General features: G+C 36.8%; 1 protein-coding gene across 1 annotated transcript in view; it reads left to right on the forward strand.

Annotated features, from left to right (window-relative positions):
• Positions 1-16109, forward strand: part of DNAH11 (dynein axonemal heavy chain 11) — a 94021-nt gene that overhangs the window by 10228 nt on the left and 67684 nt on the right. The window contains 10 exon segments of the mRNA XM_053933734.1: positions 23-111; positions 114-169; positions 282-326; positions 328-416; positions 1089-1193; positions 1996-2152; positions 4438-4546; positions 4642-4823; positions 6231-6303; positions 6974-6996. Coding sequence (XP_053789709.1) covers positions 23-111; positions 114-169; positions 282-326; positions 328-416; positions 1089-1193; positions 1996-2152; positions 4438-4546; positions 4642-4823; positions 6231-6303; positions 6974-6996 — 928 coding nt within the window.

The following is a 16109-nucleotide window of genomic DNA, read 5'->3' on the forward strand; positions in this document are numbered from 1 at the left end:
AAATCCCTTTTCATATGTTAAGGTGCTCTATTACTCCAACCCAGGCACTCCACCTAGCAGTGAGTGGTGCTCCTGCAGGACCAGCTGGCACAGAGACCATATAAGATTTAGGCTGTGCCTTGGTATGATGGTGAAAATTTTCAACTATTCAGAACACATGGATGATGAGGTGAGATGTTCTGTTAAGCAGTATGGAGATTGTTGTTTAGCTTCTTTTTCATGTGAATTACACTGGAAACTGCTGCTTTCAAGAAAAAAGATGTTAAGTCTTTTAATTTTAGTCTGTAGGGAATATCTATAAAGGTTTGGTCCAGACAGGAGCTTTGAGGGTGCTTCTTGGTAGAAGTCTAGTCAGTAGTAGAAGTCTAGGCAGTACAATTAAAGACTATCCACAATAAAATTAGGAAGAAAAAGAAGTGGGTGTGCTAGGAGTGCTTCTTTGTCCTTTGCAGGCTGTAAATACTGAACCAGTAATATCTTCCTTCAAAGTTCCTCTGAAACTATTTGTAAATGAAAGACTAGATGGTAACACAAAATCATCTGTGTAATGTACTACCCAAAAATAACTTTCTCTTCAAACTGCAGAAATAAATGTGAATAAATCCTGGTCCTACCAGATTACAATTAAAGTTTTGCTATTGAAACCAGTTCAAGTCCTACCATGTGGATCAAGGCAACCTATGAGTGAGAAGTTTAGAAGGATTCAACTTTGCAAGAAGTCTCAGTGGTTCCAGGACTTTCCAGTGCTTTTGAGACATGCCTTGTTTTAACACTATCCTATGTTTACCTTCTTCTGTTTTGGGTTTGTTTTTTTTTTTTACTCAGTATTGTCTCCTGGCCTTTTCAAACCCTCTGCATCCCTACTGACTCCTTTATTCTGTGTTTCAAAAGGTGATTCTTCCTATAGACATGCTTCAGCCACATGAACTCTCTGTGGCTCTAATAGTCCAGTGTTTTCCTTCTGAATTCAATGCCAGACAGATTACTAAAAGCTGAAATTCCTCTTGCTAAGGTCTAGTAAGTTTTCCTTTTTTTTGGAGGCAGTATCTTTCTTTTAACACTTCTTTGTGTCATCTTTCTTGTAACAGATTTGAATTTCTTGGTGAAAACATTACACTGAAATCCAGAGTTGGAATATTTATTACTATGATCCCTGGATGTGCAGGTCAGACAGAACTGCATGAGAACGTCAGGTTCCCCATTCGTACTTAAATATGACAAAATTAAAACTGGTCATTTAGTTCAGCAGTATATTTCTGGATGGGGAAAAAGAACAAATATTTGAGTTTTTTCAGTAGTAAGAAAGAGCTCTGAGGGACAAATTTGCTGGTTTGTAGCTGGCTTGAACACAAAATTCAAGATCTCCTTTATGCTAGTATGTAACTTAAGTAATGATTTTTAATGAGGAAATTGTGAAATTGTTTAGCAATTATTACATTGTTACTTCGTGTTCCTTTAAAAATGAGGTTTAATGAGATTTTTTTCATTTTTGTCATTAAAATTTCTGGGTTTTTGTTCTAAAAGTTTGAGCAGTTAGATTTAGAAAAGAAACAGTAAAACCTCTAAAGGTAACCAAGCCGTCATATAAAAGCACTAAACTCTCTAAAAAAATTGAAGCACTTTAAAAAAGGATAGCATTTTTAGCAATGGTTGTGTTGCACTTGGCTTCCAGGCCCTGTAGAGCTGCTGGATGTGCCCCCAGTGATCAGTGGCAAGTGACACCACTGCAGCCTGTGCCTGCTCTGAGTTTGGGCAGTACCTGTCTGTGTTTCTCAGATGCCTCTTTTGTGCAGCAGTGTTATGGAATATTAACAATCACCAGTGCCTAATTAGCTCATTTTGCTTTGAACTGGGGTCCTTGTCAGCTTTGATTGACATTCTTAATTGTGACTCTCTTGAGCTCTGTTTTTAAAAATATTTGCACACATCAGACATTTGATTTAGCCGACTTAGTCTTACCATGTTTAAATACTACTCTGTGCATTTGGATTATAGGTTTTTTTTCTTCCCTAGAATCTGTGACATGGCTGTCCCTGACACTGAACTGGTCTCTGTAATAATGTTGGCTGCTGAAGGGTTTATTGATGCCTGTCTGTTAGCCAGGAAGTTCATCATCTTCTAACCTCTCTGCAGGGAGCTGCTCCCTGAACAGGTGAGGCTTCTTTGGGCTTCTGGATTTAATACATATCCATCAGCACATACTCCATACCAGTGCAGCTGAATATTGAATAATAGGAGGGATTTATGCATATTGTGTTATCTTGTATTTTAAAGACACTCTAAATCACATGTCCATCCTTAATAAATTGTCAGACATGAATTTGGAAAAAAGTATCATTTCTTCTTACCTTTGGATGTTTGTAATATGTTAGTTTTGCATTAAATAATTGTGTCACCACTTCATACCTGGGATGACTGACTACATTGTGCTGCTGTGTAACACCCATGTAAATAACTATTTTTTGGAGAAGAGAATAACAGAGTATAAATTATTTTGAAAAATACATAGCATATTGCAATTGAATGAACAGGTCTTTAAACTTTCCACGGTAAAAGCAGTGACAACTGTTTGAAAAAAAGGGGGAGGAAAAGCATTTCTAAATAATTTAATTATTATACTAGAAAGAATCCATATTCAGAAATATTATCTTAAAAATGTAAACCCTAGAAACTGTATGATCTCTTCCCTGTATGTATGCTGTTTTAATAATCTTCAGCTGTATAATTTTTTGCAAGATGTTCCTAATACTCATTTTTATCAATGGAATTAGACCTTGAAGAACCCTTCAGCTTTAAGCCATAAACTCAAATAGCAGGCAGGGCCTTTATGAAATAAAAACTTTATTTTCGTGCCTGCATAATTTTGAAATTATGTCTAAATATCCTGAAGATTTCCTGACACATTCTTGCAATTTTCTAGAGATAATGAAATTAAACTGCGCATATCTAAAGATAATTAATATTGTTTGCTTCACTAGAACAAGGATTCCTTGAGTCTAATGATTACTTTGTCCTGGATTAGTTTGTTCTGAACCGAGAGAAGTAATTTATACCATTGTTTGCCACTTCAGTATTAATCATAGTTGCAATAATAATATTAACATTAATGTTTGAAGCAAAATCTAGAATGTTCTTGTTTGTTTACTTTTTAACTCTCGTTTGGTTTACTTTTAATGGAAATGGGAGAAATCAAATACTTCTGAGAAAAAATTCTGGGCTTCTGCATAAAATATATAGCAGTTCAGAGAGTTCTGAGAGTATTGCTCCAGTGTTGGGACTTTTAGAACTTTAAATATACCTTTGGGGCACTAGGATCCTAGCCCATGGAAAGGATCCTCAGCCTGCTGCAGAACAGGGTTATCGGTCAGGGCATATGTTGTGAAGGGACTTTGCAAACACCATGGCAAAGGAAGTCCTTGTACACTGGACAAGCCACGCACCAGGCTGCTTTTAAGATGCATATCTTAACACCCTTTCAACAGCTTTCACTCTTTAACACCCTTTTAGACAGCTAACAAAACAAAAAAAAAAATTGAAAAAAAAATTGAAAAAACCCAAACCAAACAAAAGAAAGAAACAAAAAACCCCAAGAAATCCAACCAAAACACACACACAAAATGCCTTGTCTAAATCTAAGCAAAATCTTATTAAGCACAGTATATTCTAAATTTCCTGGTTTCATTATCAACTCTGTTTAACTTCTTTGCCCAGATGTACCATTTCTAAAATACAGAGACTCCTTTTCAGTGCAGATAATAGGCACCTTTATTACCTCAGAATTTTTTTTCTTATTGATCATGAATTGTCCTGAGTTTGGAAATTATTTTTATTTTTTTTTAATTATTCTTTGTGCTGTATTTAGTGCATTTGATTCACACTTACAGAGTTACCACTGTCATGGAAGAGGATAGAGGCATGGCCTCTGTCAACTTAAAATGGTGTATTTTTAAGTTGTGAATTTGCTTCAGGTTTTGCTGTTGTTTTGGAGTTGGTTTTTCTGGGGGTTGGGTTTTTTTTTGGGTTTTTTTGTTTTTTTTTTTTTTTTTTTTTGTTTTTTTTTTTTTTTTTTTTTTTTTTTTGGTTGGAGGGAGAATTGATAATACTAGTAGGCTTTATTTATATTGAACTCCTAGGTGTGGCTGCAGAATATGTTTTCAAACTTTACCCAGCTGGTAGCCAGTTAAGAATAGGGAACCAATTGGTGGAATACTGAAAATTAAATAGATATACTGATATATATATATATATATATATATATATATATTTCAACCTTTTATATTTTTAGTCAACCTCTAATGCTGATCAAAAGCCACGGAAAGACTAAAAGTAAACAAAAATATTTTGTTTTACTCTGTGTAAAATGATTGTTTTCTTCATGAACATTACCACTTAGTTTTATTTCATGTGCTAATATGACTAATTAAAATGTCTCTGTAGGGCCATTATGACTGGGGACTTCATGCTATCAAGTCAGTTTTGGTAATTTCTGGGTCCCTGAAACAAGGAGACAAGAACAGACCTGAGGATTGGGTAAAATATGTTTCTGGTGTTTTGCCTTTGAATAAAAACAAACTCCTAAAAAAATTATTTAGTGTTCTTGTGATACACTGTTTACCCTCCTTTTCCATGTGCTTATGTGAGTCTTAAGAGACTTCAATTTGCATAAAATAGTGACAGATGATATCCCAATTTTCACAGGCGTGATCAGTGACCTGTTTCCATCTCTGGATGTTCTGAGGATGAGGAACCTACAGTCTGAGCAGATGGTTAAACAATCTACCCTGGAGCTGTACTTGCAGCCAGAAGAGAACTTTATTCTCAAAGTAAACTAATTCATTGTCTTTAATTACTCCCCTTAAGATTTTTGATCAAGATAATTGCCAGTGGGTTGGTTGTATTAGACACAAAAATTATTTTTGAGTACATTAAAGCATTGATAAAGTGTCTCTCAATGACTCGGTATTTCAAAGGCATTTCATCACAGCAGTAATGTTCTTCAGTATGATAAATATGTCCAAAGGGAAATGTGTGTCCTGTTTGGAAAAGCTGTGTACAGTGACAATCTAGAGTGACAAAAACATTTGTTTGTGCACAGTAAGAATTTGTATTTGGTAACAAATTCATTGTTGGTCAGATATTTATAGTGAGGTAAGAAGAATAAGGAAACAAAAACATATAAATAAGAAGGTGTGGATTTGGAATGTGCATGGCTATGTGTGACTTTTGTGTGCTCTGGCTTTTATGTATGGTATAGTGCACATTGTGCTATACACATTAAATGCATGCAGGTACATGTATGCATGCATGTATACTCACAAGAATTAGTTGCCCATAAGCTAAATCTAAGGACTAATTTATTTGAATTACAGACAGAGTGAAAAAGTGAAATATAGGAAAAACTGGTTAGTACACAGACCAAATAAAAAGTGCATTTAGTCTTGCCTTTCTTCAAGGAACATCCACATCTGCTGTATGTGGCAGCACATCCTTACCTTTATTGGGGTATATTGGAAATAACCATGCTGGTTGCATGTGACTGATCAAGATTTATAAAGGATTTTGTGCTCTTCTCTCTTGTTTCATTCTCCTGAAAGAAGGTATACCTTAGGGTATTATGAACTTTACAATCAGCCTTCTACAAAGTATTTTGTTTCCTGCTAACTGGGTAAATCAGAAGACAAGCACTGAGGATCATGAACGTTTTCCTGTTAAGCTTAGGAAAATCAGAGTGAATACTCTTCACTAAAACAGAAATCTACAAGCAACCAAGCTATTTCTATTCTGTGACTCATACAACTATTTCTTTGGAAGCAATGTATTACTTTAGGAGACTGACTGTATTTTTCTGAATTACAACTGTACAACTGATTGCAGAATCCACTCTGCTAAAGCAGTGGCAAAATTGTGATAACTGTTCTGTATCCTTGGGTTTTCACAGTTCTGCTGGACTGTGTGGCTGTCTGGCAGAACAGGATTTGTTCTCACTTGCTGAGGTAACTGCTTTAATTCCTTTGCACTAACTCTCTTATCATTTTCTGAGAGACTGTGTTGCTTGGTGCAACATTAGATTTGCTGAGGCAAATCTGCCAAGAAATTGCAAGCTTATTTTTTTCCTATTAAAAGGAATAAGAACGAGGAGGGGGAAAAATCTTGTAAATAATTGTGTCTCTGTGATAAGAACTACAACAGGAGAGGAGAGGTGCTCACTGTGTGTCCCTTCTGTGTGGTAGGATGTCCAGCTGGAGGAGCAGCCGGCAGTGTGTCACTCTGTGTTTGTTGGTGGAATTGCAGGGAATGGAGAGGGTAAGTTACTTTCCTTGCAATGCAGCATGTTTTCCATCTCACCTTGTAAAGAAACTGTAACAGCTCTTGCATAGAAAATTCTCCTTGTTGCCTTTGCCTGAGGCTGCAGAGTAATAACACGCTGCTGAGCCCACTCGGTCAGCCACATGATGAGCAATAGAAAGCTCAAATGTTGCAAGCAAATTCTACATTTTATGTGTTCTTTCCATGTCCCAAAGGACAGTTAATCATGACATGAAGTAATGAACATTCAATTTGACAGATAGACTAAGTAATCCTTTGTTCTGGAAGGAGAAGCAGGGTGTTTTAATTAGACTTCTAGACAGACATCATGGAATTTCCTGCCAAAACACTAGACAAATAATTCTAATACATAATGCTTGCCTATTTATGCTACTAAATGTTGGCAGCTGCATAGATTTTCTTCTCCATTTAACACTTTCTATTAGAATTGAGTGCAGAATACGGCTATTTCAGACTGGGAATCTCCTTTCCTATCCTTAGGCTTAATGGAAATTTGGGACTAAACTAGCACAGAGACAAGAGTAAATTAATGTAAACTGTTGGCTGAGTGCAGGGATTCAGTTAGAGATCCAGTTCAGGAAGAAGTCAAAAATTCCTACTATATGAACAAGATGTCACTAACATTCACCCTGCTCCTTCCCTTCAGGTTCTGGAAGTTCTTCATCACCTGTATGTGAACACCAAAGAAATGCCCATTAAATAACTTAATGCAGAAGTTCTGACAGCTAATGAACTGTGTGGTTTTATACACCAGGAAATCTGAGAGTGGAAAGATGGCAAGAAACACATGTGTTCTTGCTAGGATGTCACTCTCCATCCAAAATAGACAATACCAGAATTCAGAGGACATGTAAGAGATAGAATTCTTCCATTTTTCTGAGGTTTTGATGCAACGAGACATGAGTGCAGAGCACTGGAGGTCCTGGAAAGGCTGGAGGGCAGGGCAGGATGCTGGTAGACAGAAAGTATTAGCCTGCACAATTCTGATCCAGCTGTCTTGAAGGGCCTGTTATTTTCTTCCCAGACCCACAGTACCTCCCTTATATCTCCCATATCATGAAGACTAATGGCCAGCTCTCCTGTAATCAAAACAGAAATAGGTCATTATTACATAAAATGCAGTCATTTTGCTGTATTGAGTGTTCACTGAATTTTTTGTTATTTTAAATATCCACCTAATAAACACGCAAAGGAGGAAAACATGGGTTTGATGTTACAAAAGCTTCTTGTTTCAGTGATGTGTCATCTTCTGAAGTTTTAATTGCAGTACAATGTTGTTGTTTAAGCACTTAAGTGATAAGATTATATTGAAATATAATTTGTAGTTCTCCTGTCATCTTCTCTGAGAAGACAAGCCAATGTTACCCATGAGGGGCCAAAAAGGTTTGTTTTAAATCGGGATATAGATCCTATGTAGACTGAGTCCCTAACACTGTTATGGATGCTAACAAGGTGTGCCATTGAGACACAATTACAGTGGCTTTCCTTTTACCTGTTTTCCCATTTTCTTCTTCCTCTCTTTTTCTGGAGACAATTTTGCAGTGTGCATTCCTTTTTCTTTTATTCTTATAATTCCTTTAGTTTTAACTATTGCTAAGTAACATTTAAAACCTAATTAACAGTTTGTCTTGCCTATTTGGCACAGAAAAGAGCCTTAAATTAGCCTATGAATACTGTAATGCTGATTGTGCCTCCTAGATGTGAGCTGATGTAACTCGAGGTATCGATGATGACATTATTGAAAGTGATATTTGGAAAGGCTCTCTGTAAAATAGACTTAAGATTCCATTATTGAAGTCCTTGCATCACTGTACTATGGTGATGCCTTAAGTTTTAGCTTTTATATTTTTCAGATTCTGCGCTGCTTTAGTGTGTGGTTCTGAGCTTCATATTAAGGGGTGGTAAACTCTCTTCACAGAGTAGCCAGACAAAACAATTCCTTTCCTAGCTTGGGACCAAGGACAATCAATATAAATTTCAGGCCCAAGAGCATAAACAACAGTGGAATGAAGAGAGAAAGGCAAGAAGGATGGGACTTCATAACCTAAAGTTATAATTGGACAATTAACTCCAATATGCTAATGGACCAGAACTTATAGAAGCGTGACATTGTGTGACTAGTCATCAATTTTGTGACCATTTTGGGTCAATCTTGGGTGTAGCCCTGGCCAGGCTCTTGTACTGCCCAAGGTGTGTCCATTGAGGCCTTTTAATAAATACCTACTTTATTCTTTATTTCTGTCTAGCCTCTGTTCTAGGTCAGCCTTCACAAGACATCGATGGAAGGTTAGTGTAGGAAATCTAAATCAGTCAGTCTAAGCACAGTAGGATACAGACTTCTTTCCTTCTTATTAATTATACAGCTAAACCAATTTTGTGGGCTCTCTGAAATGCTGTAATAATGAAATCCAAATCTAAGATCCGAATGTAATCATTGGAAAGTGATTGGAGTTTTATGCTTTCCTGTCTTACAAACTTCAACCGTAGTAATCCTCTGGTTACTCAGCAAGGTGCCTGGTGGGGTGAGCCGTATAATCTAACTTCATCTGAGAAACAGGAAGTGGCTTTTTCAAGAATCATTTTGGAGCACCTAAATTTAGACTCCTGCTCTGAATCATCTTCTGATTATTTCCATTGACCTTGAGAGAGATTTTATCCTCCTCTGCTTTTGTCTGCTTTCAGGAGAACTCACATCAGCAAAGCAGGCTAGTCACCTTTTAATTTAGCTAAACTCTAACAAACTCATTCTAGATCAAGTAAAACCTTTTGAATTTGTCACCCTCTGTGATTCTGGTAAAAAACCTCTAAGACATGTTCAAACACAGTTTGTTTAGCTTGTTTAAGGAATAGTGTATGCATTGTGTTGCAGATAATCCTCTGTGGGGCTGTAATAAACATGATTGCCTTGATCACCTTCCTGTTAAACAGCATATCTTAACTTTCTTTTGCTGAAAAGTTTACTGATGATTTCTAGGTTGTGACCCTGACAGAGTCATAGGCACATATTCACTGCTTGTAAATGTGGCTGCTGTTTGAGGTACACCTTTAAGAGCTGTTGCTCCAGCTACAATATCCTGAGCTAGTATTCATCACCCAAAACCCCAGGACCTGGAGTAGAAACTGTAAGTATCTGATGATATTAGTTGGTATTTTTAACATCCAGTTTGAAGATTAATTGGAACAAACTCCATTATTTATACTAACTCGTCCTTCTAATTTTTATTCTGTTAATTTATTATTTATTTGGTGGCCACATATATCCTCAAATAGGCATTTCAGAGAATTTTGTCATCAGTTGCGTTTTTTCTTCTCTTACGTGTATTGCTTAATCAGAGCAGTAGTGTGGAGGGCTGACCCTGGCTGAATGTCAGGTGCCCACCAAGCCACTATTACTCCCCCTCATCAGCTGGACAGTGGAGAGAAAAATATGATGAAAAGACTCTTGGGTCAAGATAAAGACAAAGGAATCAAATCCTCAGCACACTGTCATAGGCAAAACAGACTCAACTTGGGAAAATTAGTTTTATTTATTACCAATCAAATCAGAGTAGGGTAGTGTCAAAAAAACCCCCAGAAATCTTAAAAATACCTTCCTTCCACTCCTCCCTTCTTCCCAATTCAACTTCACTCCCAATTTTCTCTCCCTCTTCGCCTCATTAGCACAGGGGGATGGGAAATGGGGTTGCAGTCATCTCCTCGTTTTCTCTGCTCCTCCTTCCCTCTTAGGGGAAGTACTCCTCACACTCCTCCCCTGCTCCATCACAGGGTCCCTCCCATGGCAGACAGACCTCCATGAACTTCTCCAGCTTGAGTCCTTCCCTCAGGCTGCAGTTCTTCATAAACTGCTCCAGCGTGGGCTCCTCTCTATTCAGGTTCACAGGCCCTCGCAGAAACCTGCCCTAGCACAGGCTTCCAGCATAGGTTTCCAGACTTTTTGGGGCGTCTACCAACTTCTGTGTGGGGTACCTTTTATCCATAGTAAGAGAAATTCAGGCTCCAAGTTCATTTAAGTCTTTGAAAGTAATGCTTACAGCAACTGTGCACCATAAATTGAAGCCTTAACATTTTCCTATGGCCACATTTATGCACAGATAACTTTTTTGCCAGCTAAATTAGCTTCACACAAACAAAGTGTATGAGATCTACAGGAAGCAAATCACTTCATCACCCTTCTACTAGGCTTTTGAACAATTTATAAAGTTAGAGTTGTAATTGTGGAAGACAAATTGTAGAAGGTGTGATAGTATGATATATACTTGTCAGTGAAGGATAGACAGCGTGAGCTGTTAGTTGTAATCACCTCAGTTTGAAGGTATGGTTATTTTTGCACTTTTTTTCAGTATATTCTGCATAGGATATTCTCAAGTGATTAATGGTGTTTTGATTGCATTATCTTGTATTGTACAACTTTTTAATGCTTAGGTGAGTAGGCATTTTCCTGGGGAGATTAGAAGCCTGTGGATGTAGAAACATGGATCTGATGAACAAAAGATATAATCCATTATCAACTCTGCTGTTGTCTTTGAGGGTTAATATTTGATAGGAAAATACAGAGCTTGAAAAAGAAAGATTTATCAGACAAGCAAGCTTTTAGGTGCTCACAGTAAGTAAAGCTGTTTATTGACAACTTTTTGTCCAAATAGTTTTAGGTAAGTTGAAAGCCAGGCCAAAAATTAATTTGAAATAATTGAGAAATTAATCCACCTACATCTTTCACCAGTCTTTGCTTCTCTAACGGTTATAGGGAGACTGGTGTTCTGTAAAGCCTGAGGTGGAACAAATGCACTTCAGCTACAACCAGATTTCAAAAGCTTCCTATTAGACGTAGTTGAATAAAATTTTTCAAGTAGAAATACTGTGTAAAAAGCAAAATACAATGATGTATCCTGCTTCATCACTTTTTAGAATTTAGTCCTAAGCAGAGAGAGAGAGACAGAAATTATAGTTTGCTTTTAAAAGTAAACTGTGATGTGCAAGTGTTTGATGAGTTTTTTCCTTTTCAATTTTAGTCAATCTTTGTTCACACATTTTAGACTGTATATCTCCAGTACTTCATTGATTTACTTGTAATAAAAGGCAAAGCAGTCTTGCTTGTTGGAAATGCTGGAGTAGGAAAAACAGTGTTTATAGGTAATAGGCTTGGTGCTGTCTCTGAAGACAACCTCAAGACCAACAATTCATTCAAATACCATGCAACATCAGCAGTGCTCCAGAGTAAGTTCCATACAGATGTGATAAACTTATCTTCCCTCGGCAGCAGTGATAAAATATATTCCACAGTTATTACAGTGTTACCACAACCACTGGCTACTGCTCTTGTCAGGGCCTTGACAAAGTTCATTGCTTTGCAAACTGGAAAACTCTGAAAGTTGTGTCAGGCACTATAAAAAATCCAAGGAGGGTCAATCCCTGTCTGGTGGAGTTTGGAGTCTGTAGATGAGATGGATGCAGATCAAAGGAAATGTTAATATACCACACAAATGAGAGGGCTGTATGTTGGCCAAAACTGCTATACTGGTGGTAGATTTTGGAACAAGAAGAGTCAGGCAGTCAAAGCAAAATAGGCTTATAAAAGCTGTCTCTTTTGGTGTTTGTGAAGAACACGATCAAGGGAGAGCCCAGCTGTCAGTGGATATGCCCTCTTTGCCATCCCTTTTTTTTATGCTTCCTGTAACTTGAACAGGAAACAGCTATACAGAAAAAACTATGTGCCCTCTTCGCTGTACAACTTTTCATGCCATGAAAAGCACTAGCAAAGTAAATTAATACACTGGCTTGTCCTTTTAAATGTCTGGGAGAAGATACCAAAAAAGATTTTTCGATTTTAAAAACTTTCTGTGATTTTAGAAGGCTTCAGATAAAATCTTTAGAAACATTTGAGTGTGTTTGGTGTGTAATTTAATTGGTTGTGTAATTTTCCAGCCAATCTGCATTGCTGCTAATGGATTACATTTTCACCAGGTTTAAAAAAGTAGGTATAAATCCACAAATCTTAATTGAATAAGCTTTTACCCTGTTTTCTCTTTCATGTCTTTGTTAATTTCTTCTATATTCACATCAGATAAGCAAAGACCATTTTGTCTTCTTTATACCTTAGTTCATTCTTTGAAGTGTTTCCAAATTCATGTTAACATAGAATCCTGCATTAATAGAACTTAATCACCTTTTTGCCCATCAAAATGAATGGAAATATTAGGAGAAAAGAAATTTGCTGTGCATCAGAGTGAGATCATGAGCTGTTGTAAACTGTCATAGTTCCTATAAAGGGGAATCAGCCTTAAAAGGCTTTCAGAAATTGCTCTGATCAGGGAGGGATTTTTCAGCTAATGACTGCCATTCCAGTAGCAACCATGGCCATGGCTCTAGAGTACAAAAGCATAACACTTTCCATTGCAAAGAGAAGCTGATGAAAGGAGCTCCTGGGCAGCAAAGGCTGTGTATTCTTCTTGCAGGAAACTTCTTAAATAAACCAAAGATGTGAAGTCAGCATCACAGGGGCTTGTTTTCCAAGTGTGTTACACCCACCAACAGTCTTGTGGCATAAAATTTAAGAGTTTATGAACCTTTAAGGATTTGCTGTGAAATTTTAATAGTATTCCTTCACATTTTAAGTCCATGTTCTAAACCATCTACTGCTTCTTCTAAGAAAAATTAAGCCATGTACAAAGCAGTGGACATCTCATTGTCTGCGGTTCTTCCTTCTGTCCACTGCTCTTGAGCCAAGTTCCTCTTGTTAAATGCTCTTCTTCCAAGTCCCTCCACTAAGCAGAGCAGGTGAACTGCATGACAATCCAGAAACAATTAAATTGTGTTCCCTTTCCATTGCGTTTACAGCATCGTCTCAGTGAGCTGTGATGGAATGATTTTGTACTGTCATGTGTAGATCAAAATTATGGCCTCTTACATTATTTTTGTGTTTGTGTATACCAATATTTCTTCCTGGTAAATGCATTCACGTGATACACTTAAGTGCCTTCATGTGTCTTAAGCCATCACTCCAAGCAATTATTTGGAACAGTCAAATTGTGGATTGTTTTCATAATGGAAAGAATTGTTAACAGCAAATTGCACAAATGAGCAATCTAAACTAAGTCTTAGTTCATAAAAATGAGCTTAAGAGATGAATTTGTTAAAGTACAGTGATTCACTACTGTTCATTGCTATGTTCTTTCCATAGTTCAGAGGTTAAAAGATTTTTCTTACAGATCATATCACTTTTAATCTGCAGTATTTTCTGTCAGTTCTCATCTTATCTGTAGCCACATAACATTTTTTGAGGTATGTGCTAGAGTGGGTGAGATTAGCATGTAGTGTAGGGTTTTATTTAGCATTCCCCAAGGCATATGACTCACCCGCTCTGCCTCTAGAACAGCAGAAAATTTGAAAATGTTGCTTGATGGAGGCATGTTCTGATGCAAACGAATATTGGTACATTAATTCTGGGGTTCTCAATAATACTTAAGTCTGGAACACTGCCACAGAGAACAAAAATGTGCAAGGGTTTATAACTGTGGACATTATTTAAAATTTAGATCAAGAGGGATCATTCCTAGTTTGAGGTTTAAAATTATGGGTACACATTGAGCTAAAAGTACAAAATTGTCTTTTATATAATTAAGAGACTTAAAGCCTTTTATATGCACATCATTTCTGCAAGAAGTTTTTTCCCTTCTAGGGTAGGAAAGCAGGGTAAGTGCTGCCACAGCTTTTGCCCCCAGAATTTATGATCATCCAGTTGCAAATATGTTGAGGTTCTCCATTTCTGTCCTGTCTTCCAGCACACCTTCACTCTATCTTTTTGTTTTACTTTTCCAGTTGATAATCATCCTTCCAGCTGACTGTGACTAGACAGAAATGGCCTTGGATGCATTTGTTACCTTCGTTGAGTTCACCAGTCAAAAAAAATGTTGAGGTTTGCAGATGTTTCATTTCACTGAAAAATCCGTGACGATTCTTCCGTAGTCCTACTGGAAACTTCTTGCAGTGACGTATTCGCTTATTCTGCTTTGCCCAAGGCACTAATAAGTCTGCTGCCAGTCAGGACTGTGGCAGTGCTGTGATGTCCAGCCTTCAGCTGTCCTGTGCAAGGGCAGTTTCCATTTCCTACAAGCTCTCATGAACATGTTGCCCAGTTTTTAAATAAGCAAGACAAGTTCAAAGCCTTATACTTATATTTCACTCTTTTATTTTGCCCAACCCAAAGTATTTGAGCACACTGTGCAATAGAAAAAAAATTAAATCTGTAGTCTACACTTTTTCCTCTTCTACATATTATACATGGAACTGATAATTATTTTTTCTTTTTTTTTAAATACATATAGGCATTTCTTATTGACAAATATTAAAGTCTTATTAAATTCTGGCTTTCATCATCTCAAAATCAATAGCAGGTGTATCCCGAATTCATTACATTATTGACTGGACAAAAAAAAAAATCTGGGTTAGATGTACAAAACTTTTAAGAAATCTTTTTCCTCTTGCCAAACAGTATTGAGTTTGCATTAAATGCTCTGCTGTGCTGTAAGGATTTTAACCACTGTATTTCCTAAATGTTCCATAACCTGCTTTGGTTCAAATCCCAGCTCTGAGACAGAGAATTTAGGCTGCTTGTTGAAGATGAGAGCCTCAGTTGCTGTGACAATACTGAAGTTTTTCTTGAAGTCCACCTATTACTGTGGTTTATTTTGCGCAGAATACTTTCCGTGATAATGTGAACAACAAAAATATATGACCTAGGAAGGAAGGTTGTTAGTTTTCCAGTCCTGCTTTGATAAATTCCTGGTGATTTCTGCAGGTTTTTGTTTCCATGTACAAAATTGAAAAAGTGCAATTAGAAATCAAACTTCTGCTGGATGATGAATCCTGTCATATTTATCTGTGGAATACTTCACTAAGTGGCAAAATTGAGGATCTCATCATACCAGAGTTCAGCATTATAATAATGCTTAATAAAAGTTGGTTTTATTTTATGTGCTTTTAACATGACTTAGCAGTTTTCTGTAGCTATTTTTTCTCTTACACATCTAAGGGAAGCAGTGCAGTTTGATAAAAATTGTACAAACTCAAAGTTTATGTCTCAATATTTTGCAGTTCTGATGAATACATAAGGGTCTTTGAGGTAGTTTGTTCACTGTTGTATTAAATTTGTAACCTGAGGGTCTGCATTGACCATCATGTAAGCACCTCATTTTGGGGAATAGGCTGAAATTTAGTACAATCACCTTAATATTCCTTTGTCTGGGAGATGTTATTGAATTAAATTCCTGATTAAATGTCCTGATTAAGTGATATCTATCCTTCATATTTTTGCACTTTACATATTTTGGTAAAGATCTTATTTAATCCTTCCCAGGAGAAGGAGAAAATAATCAACTCACTGATTAATTTTCTGAGTGTCAGGATACCTGGGGATTTCACTTTCAAAGCATTTCAGTTTCAAAGGATGCAGATGGATATGCTGTGAAGCTTTCAAAAGCTGTGAAGTAGTCAATCAACTAAATCAACAAGACTTTTCTGGAATTCAGAATCCCAAGGTGATATGTTCTCAAAGACTATCGGTGAGTTGCACTGATTGCTAAGGAATTCAATACTTAAAAAAAAAAAAACCCAACCTTGTACATGGTGAAATGTTCCATAAATTTCAGCCAGCATGATTTTGAATTCTTGATTTTGTTTAATTTCAGTTTTGTTTCATATGGTAATAATTTTTATGCCTTTGTTTTATATTTCAGGGATGTTTGGAAAAAAACTGAAGAACATGGTCACACCTATGGTCTAGTAAA

Source organism: Vidua chalybeata, chromosome 1, assembly GCF_026979565.1.
Source record: "Vidua chalybeata isolate OUT-0048 chromosome 1, bVidCha1 merged haplotype, whole genome shotgun sequence".
Taxonomy (NCBI): domain Eukaryota; kingdom Metazoa; phylum Chordata; class Aves; order Passeriformes; family Viduidae; genus Vidua; species Vidua chalybeata.